The following is a 14,988-nucleotide window of genomic DNA, read 5'->3' on the forward strand; positions in this document are numbered from 1 at the left end:
CTTGTCCTAAACAGATTCCCCTGGGCACCTGGTACAGCAAACTCTAGGCACAGGGATGGGAGAAGGGAGTCCAAGGACTCCAGAGGACTCTTCCTCCTTGATTGTAAAACAGGAACAGAAACATCTCAGCAGCTATGGGGGAAACTGTCCAGAAACTTCCTCCTCCGATCATTTATTTTGAGTTTACACTGCATGCTGGGGTGTCCACTGCTCCCCTCTTCCCCAAACTCACTTCCCTAAATACTGAAAACATGCACAAAGTGTTAAATATTTTTCAAGTGCTCTAAGCTATGAATGATAACCATCAACAAACTCTGGTTTAGAATTCACCCTGGTGTCATCTGCATATTTTGTTTCCATGTGAAACCAAACTGAGAAAGGTTTTTTAAACAATCCAAACTTATATCCTGCTTTAAATTCATGCTGTGGGACTTAAAAAAACTGAATTCTTCACCCACCCCTTAGTTGCGAAAATACTATTTATTTTTCCTGCAAATGGACCATCTACTCGGGTAAAACAAATGTATTTCTCTCGAGATGTGTATACGTAGCATTTCTTTCTTTTTTTTTTTTTCCTGGCCAAACTCCCAAAAGCCAAACATGTCACGGAATGACTGATATCGTCCTTGACTAAAAAAACCTTTATCTCTCATCAAGCAGAAATCAGGACATCTGGATTCTAGGCCCAATTTGGCCATGACCTAGGCTGGGTGATTTTGGGGCTCCCTCCCATCTCTCTGTTGCTGGTCTCTGTTGTGAAAACTGGTGGGGTGGGGTTGGGCGAGAGAGAGGAATGGGTCTGAAACCCATCCAACCCTAAAATCCTATGACTTCAGATCAAAACATGGGTAAACAATGGCAAGATTTTTGTTCTGAAAAATATTTTAATGTGGACTCAGATGGGTCCTGAGAAGCCTTCTGTGGCATGCCCGCTTCCAGGGAAAACCCTCAGCTTCCACGTCCCAAGTGAGGGGTGTCTGTCGTGTTTTCTCACCAGTCCCTTTTGCCCAGCCTCATCCCCGTCTGCTGGAACTTCAGGTCTTTGCTGCTAATGGCGCGGGCTTCGGAGATGTTTGGGAGGGTTTAAAGGCCTCGGGGTTACCAGAGGCCACCCTGGTTAGTGGCTCTTCCCGCACGATGTTGGCTGGTGGAGGAGGGTAGCTCTCTGGTGTTGCAAACGCTTTTTTCCCACCCCGTAGATCCTATGGTGGGGCTTCCCAGGGTGCAGGGAATGACTAAGAAACCCTCAGACACGGGCACCATGTCCGTCAGAATTTCCACACTTTTCTGAAAGCTGAGCCTTGACTCTCCCCCACAGAGCCCTGGTCTCAGGGATATGGTTAATGCCTCTGGGACTGGAATTCCCTGGAAACATAAGCAGGAGGCTGAATACAGCTTGGTGTTGGTGTGGTCAGAGCAAGCGGGCGGGCGGAGGCTGTGGGAAGACACCCCGCAATGGGACAGGCACAGAGCTCAGCCCCCAATCGCGACGACGGTTCCCCTTCAGCCCCAGCGTCCTTATATCTGCATCTGGAGCTACCAGTGAAAGAGGGGATTACTTGGGGTTTTAAGGAGCCCGGCCCTACTGCCCAAGACCAGGGGCCGTAGCTCCCATCCCAGGGTCGGGAAGTCAGGGGCTGAGGATGGTGTTCAGCCTCGGCCCTGGCCTGAGGACGTTAGGAAGTCCGTCCTCCCCTATGGGCCTCTGAAAATGGAAGATGGAGGCTGGCCTGCCAGTTTCTTTGTTCTACGATTCCTCTGGGTCTCCCAGGGTCCTCCGCATGTTGTATAGAGCTTCCTGTCCACGGAGGTGTCTCTGCTCAGCCCCTTTGCCTCCCAGTTTCACTGCCCCTGGAGACCACTGCAGGTGGGGGTCTTGTCAGAGAGCAGGGAAGAAAAGCTCAGCACTTTGTGCAAGCTCAGGCTCTGGGTTCTGTCTGAGTTCTGGGCGGCAGCGAGGGTGTAGCTCTTCAAGGCAGGAAAGAAAGCCTCAGTCTCTGAGGGGAGGCCGTCCAGAGCTGATGTCACCTCTTGCTGTGCAGTCAAGAGGCTCCAGGGCCAAGTGGATGGGGTGCCCTTCCCCCACACCTCCCCACCCATGGCCAGGGAGCCCTGCACCCCTGTGGCTCTGGCTCTCACCTCCCTGCACCATGCTCTGGCCTCAGAGCCCAATCCCAGTGCAGAGCCCACCAGCCTGGCCCACAGGAGCAAGGTGAATAGAGACCACACATCCTCCGCAGCACGGGGAACACCCTGCTGGCCCGACCTCCTCATGGCTTTTTCAAGTCTGCTGAAAGAAGAGCCGCCAGAGAATTCCTGACAAGAGCCCCTCTGGCATGCGGGCAGTGTTTCTGATCTCAAAGGCCATCTTTCCACACAGTTCCTCTCTTCCTGCCCACCCCCATCAGGAGTTGTTTATTTCTCAGAACTAAATGCCACGATCCTTCTTGGCTACCTTGGCAGCATTCTGTCAGAAACCAGTCAACAAACAGAGCAGGGAAAAACAGCACCCCGAAGATGACATTCAGGACCCAGGCCTTAAGACAAAACGGATCAGGTCGGGTCTACTAGATGGCCCCATTCAGTCAGACACACCCAGTTAAGCAGCCCTTGAAAGGGACTATAGAGAATGCTAGAACTGTAAGCTCACAGATGACCTTGTGGACTTTAGTACTTCAGGTGGGGTGAGTGTGGGAGGTCTAGAATCAGCCTGGGCACTGGTTTTACTGTGGGCAAGTCCATCACTTTCGAGGACAAGGTGCTGTCACCTGCCTTGCTCCTATTTGATCCTGAATCATGCCTCAGGGAGGGGAAGGCAGAGAGGAAGCAGGGGCAAGTTTAAGTGTGGAGGGTCCTTGGGGAAGCCTCTTTTCGGGAGTGAGGTCTCCTTCTGGTCCTGCACAGCTGCGACGAAAGTGTCATTTGAAGGGCCTACTGCGCCATACCACCCTGAGTGTGCTCATCTGAAGGACCTACTGAAGCCAAGGAAGCATGAAAATGACAGACCATTCAGCTGTAGTTTACATCTCAGCTGATACGAGCAACTGAAGAGAAGGCAGTTAAAGTGTCTGATGTGTACTGCATGGCCAGGAATAATCCTGCAATGATCTGGAGGATTAGGCAGGCACCAAGAAGTGAGCCAAAGTTTCATCATATAAAAATGTTAGATGGTGTGGGAAGATCAATGAATGAGTAATTAATAATTTTTATTAGCGGGTGTGTTTTGTGGGTCTTGGCCATTAGTGTTCTTAGAGTTGAAGTATAACAATAATTTTTCATGTCATCAGTCATGGTTATAGTCCTTGTGGGAATAATGGCACATGATATATTTTTATTAAGTGTCCTTTTGGTTGTAGGGTTTGTAGGTTTCTCTTCAAAACCTTCTCCTACTTATGGAGGCCTATGGCTAATGATTAGTGGTGCTGTGGGTTGTGGTGCTGTGGGTTGTGGTATTGTGTTGAATTTCGATGGGGCTTTCGTGGGGCTGACAGTCTTCTTGATTTCTTTGGGTGTCATGAGACCCCTTTCTATGCCCAGCTTGTGACTCTGCAGTGGCCCCAGTCCCTGAGTATCTGGGGGGGAAGCTATAACACAGAGACTCTTTCCCCAGGCCCCATCCTCCCAGAGCCAAGACCGGAGCCCAGATGCCAGAGGCAGTGATATTCTGCTTGCGCCCTCGCATGGGACAGAGCCAACTTACTTACACCACATGCTGGGTTTGGGGATTTTTCTTTTGCTCCTTTTTCAACTTGGCTAGGAGACTGCTCATTCTTCTCTGGCAAGTCTCCAAGATTCTACATGTAGCACTTTGTGGGGAAAAGTAAACCCTAGAAGAGTGGCACAACTAAATAAGCAGATTCCCTTGTCAACATTCTAGCAAGGACTGCATCAGAAAGATGTCCACTCCTAACCGGGTGGTCTGCCGGATCATGAGCACTCCAGCGTCACTCCTCCATCAGTGGCAAACAGGGAAAACAAAGGCGATGCCACTTTGTCTCTGCACCTTTCCCTGTGTAACACCCAGGGAGGGGAGGCCTTTAACAAGGTCAGTAGTTGAATTTGTGCATGCACCTCCAATGATTTTAGGAAGTGTGTCTGAGTGGGTGTATTACACAGAATAATCATCACAAACAGGTACTGAGTCCTCATTAGGTGTCCAGCACGATCATAAGCACTTTACACAGATTAACTCATTCAATTCTCACAACGACCTTATGAGGTAAGGACTCCTGTTATCCCCATTTTATAGATGAGAACACCAAGGCACAGAGATTATACCCAGCTGGGCTAGTGAGCGGCCAGGGGAAGCCTCCAGATCCATGCACACAATCACTAGGTTTATGACACCTCGAGAAATGTGGCCAGTGCCCCTGGGGTCTATCAGCATCTCTTGCTAGACCAACGGAGCCCTAAAAAAGGTAGGGAGCCTCCTTTGACACTTGAACCCCAGCCATGGCTCCAGCCTCTGAACTTCCAAACTCATGGAGCTGCTCGGGAGACAGCTAGCCCTGTGCCAAGACCATATCCCGGGACCCCAGCAAAATTTCCTTACTGGCATCCCCGGCTCTGTCTCCTTTCTCTCCTTTCTCTCCTTTTGGGCCTCGGTCACCTAAAACAGAGAAGGAAAACTGGCATTAGAAATGGAAACAAATCCTAAGTGTGAAAAAAATGTTACCTTCAGGAGATTGATGAACTCGAGACCAGAGAAACCCTCAGGCGGGAGCCAGCAGCAACTGAAGAGTCCAGCAGGCAGGAGAAGAGGGCAGCCAATTCTGCCATCTGCCCTGGGTACCCCGAGAAGGGTGAGGCACGGGTGAGAAAATCCCACCCCTTCGTAAAGAACCAAAGAGCAGCCTCTACCAGCACAGCCTCAAAGAGCACATGGAATTTTGCAGGAAGAAGACAAGTCAAAGATACTCCTATTAAACACTTGGGGTTTTAGAAGTCCACATCCAAGTTTGTTCTAACGAGCCCAGGGGAAAACAAGGGAGAGGGGGCTTTAGTTAAATAGGGGGAAAGGCGGGTTCTACGTCAAGCAGGTTTTCTTGTGGGAGAGATCATAAAACGTAAGTGTGAGATACCAGGGAATTGTGGCATTTCCTTCCCAGGATATGGCTAAAGGAGATAGATAAAAGAGGATATGACCTCTTTGGCCAGCTGGCATCTCCCTCTACAAAGAAGTAGAAAATCCTGGCACCACTCACTGGACATTAAAATGACAAGGGACTTCAATTCCAAAGACCTCCAGGAAGACATCTGCAAATCAAAAGCCCATGGGCATGCTGTTTGGTGAAAAAAGAAAGCCAGCAAATTCCAGGGGAGAATGCCCAGGATGATCTAAGACTTGAAAAAATAAAAAATAAAAAAAGGCAGCCATATACATATATAGGAATGTGCTCAGAAAACTATCTGGCAGGGTAGGCTCCAAAGCATTGACAGTAGTTATTCTAAAGAATAAGAGCTGGGGGAACTGAGGGGTGGAGACTTTTAGCTTTATGAACTTCTGTGTTGTCTAATTTGTTTTGTTTTTTAAATTTTTTATTTATTTATTTATTTTTGAGACAGGGTCTCACTCTGTCACCCAGGCCCAGGCTGGAGTGCAGTGGTACAATCTTAGCTCACTGCAACTTCCACTTCCCGGGTTCAAGTGATTCTCCTGCCTCCGCTTCCTGAATAGCTGGGATCACAGGTGTGCACCACCATGCCCAGTTAATTTTTGCGTTTTTGGTAGAGACAGGGTTTCGCCATATTGGCCAGGATGGTCTTGAACTCCTGGTCTCAAGTGATCCTCCTGCCTTGGCCTCCCAAAGCGCTGGGATTACAGGCATGAGTCACCTTGCCCAGTCTCTAATTTTATTTTCAACAAGCATGTGCTGCTTTTACAATCTGTTTTAAAATCAACTTTTTAAAATGGGATCATAAAAGAAAGGAAAACCTCAGCCTGTTTCATCACCGACCAGAAAGTAAAATAAAACTTATCAGCGATCCTAGATCAAGAGATCACCCTAGACACGGAGTGGGAATGATTAGTAGTACTTTTTTCTTAGTTTTCATTTTAATAAGTGAGGAGTAGAAAGCCTGGGGAAAGAGCATCAGATGTCCTCATCTTCCGCAGTGATGCTAGGAGGTTTAGACAATCTTGAAGCGAGCATGAAAAGACATGTAAAAGTAGGTTTCCCTAAAAACAAACAAGGGGACTGCCTACAGGAAGAAGAGCAAATCAGAAAGAACATTTTTGGCACTGTAAATCTGAGAACTGAATTAAAGTTGTAAATCCGGCCGGGCGCGGTGGCTCAAGCCTGTAATCCCAGCACTTTGGGAGGCCGAGACGGGCGGATCATGAGGTCAGGAGATCGAGATCATCCTGGCTAACATGGTGAAACCCCGTCTCTACTAAAAAAAAAAAAACTACAAAAAACTAGCCAGGCGACGTGGCGGCGCCTGTAGTCCCAGCTACCCGGGAGGCTGAGGCAGGAGAATGGCGTGAACCCGGGAGGTGGAGCTTGGGAGCTTGCAGTGAGCTGAGATCCGGCCACAGCACTCCAGCCTGGGTGACAGAGCGAGACTCCGTCTCAAAAAAAAAAAAAAAAAAAAAAGTTGTAAATCCTGGGGAATAGAAGAGTATAGAGAAGGTCAGGAGTCTGGCAGGACTGGGGGAGGAGGGCTGTCCCGGGCCTGCAGCCCTGGTGTCTGCCCTGCGGGTCACCTTGCTGGTTTTCTCTGATTACATCTCTAGGCTGCAACCTATCATAACACTCCCTTTCATTTCTACAAGGACTTTAGCATTTGCACACATACATGCTTGCTCACTCCTCCTGACAGACCTGTGAAATATATACCATGAGGATTTATAGATTTGTGTGTGTGTGTGTGTTTGTTTTATTTTGTTTTAGAGATGAGCTCTTGCTCTGTCACCCAGGGTGGTGGCACAGTCATAGCTCACTACAGCCTCCAACTCCTAGACTCAAGAGATCCTTCCCACTCAGCCTCCCAAGTAGCTGGGACTACAGGTACGTGCCACCACACTCAGCTAATTATTTTATATTTTCTAGAGATGGAGTCTTGCTGTGTTGCCCAGGCTGATCTCAAACTCTTGGGCTCAAGCAATCCTCCTGCCTGGTCCTCTCAAAATGCTGGGACTACAGGCAAGAGTCACCATGCCTGGCTGAGAGTTTCTAGTTTTTAGAAGAAAAACTAAATGCTTTAACAAAATGAAGCGACTTGCACAAGGTTTCCCCGCTGGTCCATGGCACAGTGAAGATGAGAGTCCTGGTCCTCCACGCCAATGCCCACATGCTGCCTGGGACTGGTGGTGAGGCTCAGGGAAAACTGAGGTTGTTATTACCTTTGAACCCACGCATGCCCATTGGTCCTGTGGCCCCCAGCTTCCCATCATCGCCCTTGGGCCCGGGCAATCCTGGGGTACCTCTTTCCCCGGGCAGACCTGGGGAGAAAACAGACAAATGGCAGAGCCTCAGATGCAGAACAGGAATGACCCTTAGAGGTCATCGCAGGTTCAAGGCTCAGCCTCCCCTACACATCCTCTTTTAGCCTTTGTGTCTGGTTTTTTTCTGTTAATCTAAAGATGCCGCCACAGCAGAGTCAAACAGGTCCACACGGACCCTCCCCATGCACACCCTGTATCCGTCAGGCTCGGGATCCTCCCGCTAGAAAGGTCCAGTGCTATTGTGAGTGATGGTAGGGGTGCCTATCCCTTTGGGGGTGTTCCTTTGCCCTTGAGCATGCTGGAGATTTAGAATCAGCAACACTTTTTTTTTTTTTTTTTTGAGACAAAATCTCGCTCTGTTACCCAGGCTGGAGTGCAGTGGCACCATCTCAGCTCACTACAACCTTCGCCTCCCAGGTTCAGACAATCCTCCCACCTCACCCTCCTGAGTAGCTGGGATTACAGGCGCATGCCAGCACGCCCAGCTAATATTTGTGTTTTTAGTAGAGACAGGGTTTCACCATGTTGGCCAGGCTGGTCTCAAACTCCTGACCTCAAGTGATCTGCCTGCCTTGGCCTCCCAAAGTGTTGGAATTACAGGCGTGAGCCACCGCACCCGGCCTAGAATCAGTAAACACTTTTTTGAGCACTTTCTGTGTGCCAGGCCCTGCTCTGGATGCTAAGTATCTCATTTAATCATCACAACACTGGGAGGGATTATTCTGCCTGTGTTACAAATGAGCCAATCGGAGCTCAGAGAGATTAAGTAAACTGCCCAAGGTCACACAGCAGTGTTGGAGGCAGGATCTGAGCCCTGTTCTTGCTGAAATAAAGGTTCATGGTCAGTCAGCATCACTTCATGCTGGATCAACAGGGCTTACAGGTACTTAGGGAGGAGGGTGGGTGGAAGGAAAAATAGCTTCTCATTTTATTTAAGGAAACAAACAAACAAACAAACACAAAAAGATCCCTTCCCTTGCATACACACAGGGAGGTATAGCAAAAGGGATTGGAGGCGAGGTCAGTAAATGGATGGCCTGCTGCCGATCAAATCCCAGGGCTCTTGGCCATGAGGCCCCTTGGCCACCTCCTGCTGTGACAGCACCATGCAGAGCCAGCATAAACAAGTGCTTGACCGAGTGAGAGCCCTGGCCCCCAGGAGGCCTGGCCTAAGGCACAGTTATCTCTGCAAAGCAGAGCACCCTTAATTAACTGACTAATTGTTCTTTCCTGCTTGGAATGTGAGTTGGTTTGCTTTGGGCGTTTTCTGGGACTTGGAGAAATCTGTCTCCCAGTAATGAATTATTCCTCTAGTCCTAAGGTCCAATGACTGGAAGAAGACGGATTTCTCAGAGAGAGCTGATTGGGTTTCCTCCCTTTCCCTCCTAATACAACATATCTGTTCCCAGAGTCCAATAGCTCCGCTGCCACAGAATTCTTGATTTAGCACAAGCTGTACCCCAGGCCCCTCATCTTATGATTCCCTAAGGCAGAAAATGCAGTTCCAGAGCCCCATGAGCCCCTGAGCAGCCTCAGTGCTGACTTTAGGGAGGTTCCCTGAGAGGGGAAGGCCAGGAGTGGAGACTGGGCTAGGATCTCTCCTTCCTCCAGGCACTGTCTCCTCTACTGTGTTTGCAACGTCTTAGAGATTTAGGAAGCAGAAGGTTTGGGGGTATAATTCCTAAAATAAATAACCGGGTACCTTTCTCCCTCTATTTTCTTTTCTTCCATCACTCAGAAGACCACAGTCTCCCTGCAAAATGTTACACGCAGCACAGGCTCAGGAATGGACAGACTGGCGGGCAAGGTACAACGGAGGAACTCAACAGGAGCTTTGGAGACAGCGAGTCTAAGAAGAACGTTGCCTTTCTAGAAGGCCCAAAGTACCTTCCCCACCAGCCACTGGCTCTTCAGGGCTGTTGCTGCGTGCAGCAGGATGGGGAGGGGAGGGATCAAAAGGGGAAGGGATAGGCATTCATGACCCATGCGTAGAGCTGGGCAGGGTCGGCAGGAGCCATGGTGGGGCGGGAGGGTGGCGAGTGGCTGCTGATCGGGAAACACTGATGGGACAGCATCTTTGAAGGGTTGGTCTGAATCTCAAAACATCTCCAACGCCTTCTACACGCTCTGCTCACACAGACCCTGGCTCCTGGGCTGGGAAGGGGCTTCAGGGAGCTGCAGGCCTGTACTGTGCCCTTTTCCTTCAGATTGTGGCACTTGCTAAGAAAAAGTATGTGCTGCATCCCGTCGTGACACCAGCAACCTCTTAGTCTCTTGTTGGAACAGAGCGTTTGAGGCGGAGTCGACTGGGTGCTCCCCTGGGGAGCCCTGGCATTTATACCATCAAGAAAGTAGGTAGTAGAGATGGATTGGGGGTCTCTCCCAGATCCCTCCCAGGGGCATGTCCATTACCTCGAAGTCCAGGCAATCCAGGGATGCCAGGCCTGCCTTCCTTTCCTTCATCCCCCTGATCACCTTTGGGTCCCGGTGGCCCTGGAAAGGCAAAAACAGTACTGAGGTTAGGGGGTTGCCTTCTGGAACACGACCAGGTCATCTGTAGAGGAAACAAAATGTCCTCTCTGAGGAGAGGAAGGGACAGCATTAGCTCTGGAAACTCACAGGGAACCCTCAGCCCAGTCTCAGGGGGCATCAGGAAAGGCTTCCTGGAAGAAGTAATATCCAAAGTGAAATCTCAAAGAGAAAGAGGAGTGAGCTGAGTAAACAGAGGGTTGAGAGAGTGTGCTATGGACTGAATATGTGTGTCCCCTCCCAAAACCATATGTTGAATCCCTAATCCCCAATGTGACAGTTTTAGGAGGTGGGGTCTTTGGGAGGTGATGAGGTTTTGATGAAGTCATAGGGGTGAGCCCGCATGATTGGATTAGTGGTTTTATAAGAAAAGACACCAGGGAGTTCTCTCTCTCTCTCAAATAGACACAGCAAGAAGGCAGCAGTCTGCACACCAGGAGGGGAGTCCTCACCAGAACCCGGCCCTGCCACACCCTGATCCTGGACTTTCAGCCTCCAGAGCTGTGAGAAATAAATGCCTGTTGTTTAAGCAGCTCAGTCTATGGTATTTTGTTGTGGCAGCCTGGGCTAAAAGTGAAAAGGGACAGTTCCAGGCAGAGGGAACAATCCCTACAAAGGTTGACAGTGAAGACAGAGATATGTAAGCCACAGCGGGATAAGAGGTGGGGCACACACTGGGATGAGAAAGTGCAGCTTTTAGAGACCCGGCCTGAGTGTTGGACTCAGCCCCTCCTGAGGGCACCAGAGGCCACAGAGGGGCCTGAGAGAAGAGCTCAACCAGATTTGCATATGAGGAAGACGGCTCAGGCTGCAGTGTGGAAAATGGGTGGGAACAGGAGGGAGGCTGAGGCAGAGCTTTCAGTCCAGCCAGGTGGGATATGAGACCCCTGGATGAGGAGCACAGCCACCAGAGGGTTGTCAGGGACACAAACAAAAGCTGCTTAGAAAGTGGAAGAGACTGACTTTGGTGAAAGTTGGGGAGGAAGAGGCCAGAGTCATGCTCAGTTGTCTGGCTTTTGCACTTGGATGGAAGAGAGGTTTCTAATCTTTCCTGAGTGGGGCTGCCCTCCAGGCTGGGGCTCCCGCGTGCCAGGGATTCTGTCATATGTGATTGGATCCAGTCCCCATGACAATGCCGTGTGCTGCAGTTACTCATCTGAGACCACACAGCCAGTGAGTGAGCGAGGCAGCTGTTGTTTCAACCCACATGTGACCTGCCTGTGTCCACTCTGCAACACCCACGGGGCTAGACGTCTCACCAGTTACAGAATCTTCTTGCCAGCCATGGTTGCACCTGCTGTTCCCAAGCCAGTGAGCCCATGAGCCCTCCCTGCCAACCTCCTCCAGTCACTACCAGCTCTCAGGTGACTCACTGCCCCTTCCTCACAAAACCCTCTCTGACCCAGCGTGCTGAAAGTTGGTGCGAGTTGCTTGAATGCGTGTGCTTGGTGCCATTTGACAAGTAATCTCACCCTGCCTTGGCCTCTTGTCATAGTGATTGTGTCCCACCTTTCCTAAGAAAATTGCCAGCTCCCCGAGACAGGACCATACCCTTTACATCCCTGTACCTGCTGTGAAGACCCAGACTCCAAGCTCTCACCTCGTGCTGCTTTTCAAGAGCAAATGAGGACCATGGGGCCTGGCATGGTGGTTCATGCCTGTAATCCAGCACTTTGGGAGGCTGAGGAGGGTGGATCACCTGAGGTCAGGAGTTCGAGGCCAGCCTGGCCAACATGGTGAAATCCTGTATCTGTTAAAAATACAAAAATTAGCCAGGTGTGATGGTGGATGCCTGTAATCCCAGTTACACTGGAGGCTGAGCAGCAGAATTGCCTGAATCTGGGAGGCAGAGGCTGCAGTGAGCCAAGATCGTGCCATTGCACTCCAGCCTGGGTGACAAGAGTGAAACTCTGTCTCCAAAAAAAAAAAAGAGAAAAAGAAAAAAGAAAAAAAAGGGAGGACCATGAAAAACGGCCTTTATAGGCCTTACCCCCTTAAATTCATGTCTACCAGGAACCTCAGAATATGACTTTATTTGGAAATAGGGTCTTTGCAGACATAATTAGTTAAGATGAGGTTATACTGGGGTAGAGCAGGCCTCAGTGCAATGGCTGGTGTCCTTATAAGAAGGGAAAACCAGAGACACAGAGATATGAGAGCACATGTGGCAACAGAGACAGATTGGAGTGATGCATTCCCAAGCCAGGAAACACCAAGAATTGCCAGCAAGTACCAGCGGCTAGAAAGGGCCAAGGAAGGGTCCTCCCCCTGAGCTTTCAGAGGGAATGTGGCCCTGTGGACACCTTGATTTCAGACTTTGAGCCTCCAGAACTGTGAGAAAATAAGCTTCTGTTAAACCACCAAGTTTATGATGCTTTGTTATGGCAATGCCAGGAAACTGAAACACACAGACTCACAGCCCAGCAGTAATGTCTTGCACAATAAATATTTGATGAATGAGTGAGTATATGAGATCAGAAGGTGTTAATAATACATAGAAAACAACCAGCCAGCCAAGATCGAGATGTACTGATACCTTCCTCACGCTGGCACTGTCCTCAGAACCTAACCAAACTTGACAGCTGTTTAATAATTCCATGGCACGCACGCAGGGAAAAAAGTCAACAATTCTTCAATTCACAAGTAATACAAATGATTTAAGAAGGACTACGTTTTGTGATCCCAGTTTTCAGACCACAGGACTAAGTCAGAGAACCTGTTGGGAATAGATCAAAGATGGCGCAGAAATTAAGGGCTGAGTCAGGAAGCAAATGTGCTTCACTACCCCTTCCCAGTGATCTCCCCTTAAGGCCAAGGCCAAGGCTGCAGCAAAGGGAACCGGGAAAGGGTGCCTGGATCTCTGCTGCTGGGCTGGATGCCCACCCCTTTCTCTCTTCTCTGCCTCCACCACCCCGGGTGCTCCAGGAACCGAGCTGGTCACAGACGCAAGGGACTGCACCCTCCAATTTCAGCTCTCCCTCAGATGCAGGTGCAACCTGCAGGGGGGTCTTCCCAGGAGTCCCTCTCGCCAAGGGAGGACGCTGCCCGAAGACCCTGATTTGGGGCCTCTGGGTGGTAGACATCATCTGAAAGGTGGGCATTGAGTATGGATATCGAGTCTCGGGTTCAAGTCCTGATTCTATTAAACGTGGGTAAAAAAAAAATTCCTTTCTCGTGCAGTTGTAGCGAGGACTGAGTGGATTCAGTGGCATGATGACTAGAGAAGGGCTTCAAAGCCTTGAGTGAGGGGGGCCACCCCGATCACCTCACTTTGCACAATGCCTCCACACTGCAAAAAATAATAATAATAATAATAACACCTCCTCAGAGCCATTATAGGATGACAACTTCTGGGTATTCTTGGTGCACCTGAAATCACCCTGTGGAGTTTGGCTGGCTCATCCAGGGAGAGGCAGGTCTCAAGAACGTGCTACAGACGGAATTTTTTTTTTTTTTTTTGAGACAGAGTCTGGCTCTGTTGCCCAGGCTGGAGTATAGTGGTGCAATTTTAGCTCACTGCAAACTCCGCCTCCTGGGTTCACACCATTCTCCTGCCTCAGCCTCTCGAGTAGCTGGGACTCCAGGCGCCCACCCCCACACCTGGCTAACTTTTGTATTTTTAGTAGAGACGGGGTTTCACCGTGTTAGCCAGGATGGTCTCAATCTCCTGACCTCGTGATCCGCCCACCTCACCCTCCCAAAATGCTAGGATTATAGGCGTGAGCCAATGCGCCCAGCTGGATTTTTTAAAAAAATAACTATGTGGTTATGAGGGTCTTTGCTAGAGAGTAACTGGGAAGAAGGTGGGATGGGCAGTAAAGGTGGGCACCAATTCCCAGCACCATCCTCAGATGGTACTGGCCTGACTGACTCAGAAGGGCTGATGATTTGGCCAGAGCCTCGAGGGGCCAAGCTGCCAGGTGCTCCGAGGACCAAGTGTGTCTTTAAATCACTGATGCTGGCCGGGTGTGGTGGCTCAAGCCTGTAATCCCAGCACTTTGGGAGGCCGAGACGGGTGGATCACGAGGTCAGGAGATCGAGACCATCCTGGCTAACACAGTGAAACCCCGTCTCCACTAAAAAAAAGCACAAAAAAAAACTAGCCGGGCGAGGTGGCGGGCGCCTGTAGTCCCAGCTACTCAGGAGGCTGAGGCAGGAGAACGGCGTAAACCCGGGCGGTGGAGCTTGCAGTGAGCTGAGATCCGGCCACTGCACCCTAGCCTGGGTGACAGAGTGAGACTCCATCTCAAAAAAAAAAAATAAAAATAAAATAAATAAATCACTGATGCTGCCCGTAGTGAAGCAATCTCGGGATCTGACATTTTAGTGTGTTTACGGACACTATCCTTTCTTCAGAAACCCAAGCTGGAAATCTTGAGCCTGCTCTGATTCCTCTTTCCTGTCTCCCTTTTGCATCCCTTTCTAGCCACACCCATCTGTGATTTGAGGCTTCTCATAAAGGAGGGTACTTCTCATGTCTCCACCTCCTTCCTCACTGCTTCCACCCTCGTCAGGTCCTTATGGCCTGGCTCTGGCCTTTATAAGAACCTCCCTGTCTTGGTCTCTCTCCAGCCCATGTGAGCCTTGCTGTCTGATCAATCTCTCTGAAAAAACAAAGCAACCAAAGTGACTCAGAGCATGGGGAGGCCCCTCACTGCACCACAGGCGCAGCTTCCCCTGTCAAGGCCCCTGCAGATCACTCACGATCTGACCCTTCTGCTGCAAACTTACAGCTCAGTGCTCATGGTCACCAACTTTCCTCCACCTCTGCACAAACGCTCTCCTCATGGAGTCCCTGAACATTAGCCAAATCCTAAGAGTCCAGTCCCTCTTAGTCCTGAGTCTGCCTTCATGCCCACTGATCTGGTTTGGCTGTGTCCCTACCCAAATCTCATCTTGAATTGTAGCTCCCATAATTCCCATGTGTTGTGGGAGGGACTCAGTGGAAGGCAACTGAATCATGGGGGTGGGTCTTTCCCTTGCTGTTCTCGTGATAGTGAATAAGTCTCATG

General features: G+C 50.0%; 1 protein-coding gene across 1 annotated transcript in view; it reads right to left on the reverse strand.

Annotated features, from left to right (window-relative positions):
- SCARA5 (scavenger receptor class A member 5) overlaps positions 1-14,988 on the reverse strand; it is a 132,268-nt gene that overhangs the window by 36,793 nt on the left and 80,487 nt on the right. The window contains exons 5-7 of the mRNA XM_033229382.1: positions 9,860-9,940; positions 7,346-7,444; positions 4,553-4,609 (exon numbers count right to left, since the gene is read on the reverse strand). Coding sequence (XP_033085273.1) covers positions 4,553-4,609; positions 7,346-7,444; positions 9,860-9,940 — 237 coding nt within the window. The remainder of the gene's footprint in view (positions 1-4,552; positions 4,610-7,345; positions 7,445-9,859; positions 9,941-14,988) is intronic.

The sequence above is a fragment of the Trachypithecus francoisi genome, unplaced genomic scaffold, assembly GCF_009764315.1.
Source record: "Trachypithecus francoisi isolate TF-2019V2 unplaced genomic scaffold, Tfra_2.0 Contig01440, whole genome shotgun sequence".
Taxonomy (NCBI): Eukaryota; Metazoa; Chordata; class Mammalia; order Primates; family Cercopithecidae; genus Trachypithecus; species Trachypithecus francoisi.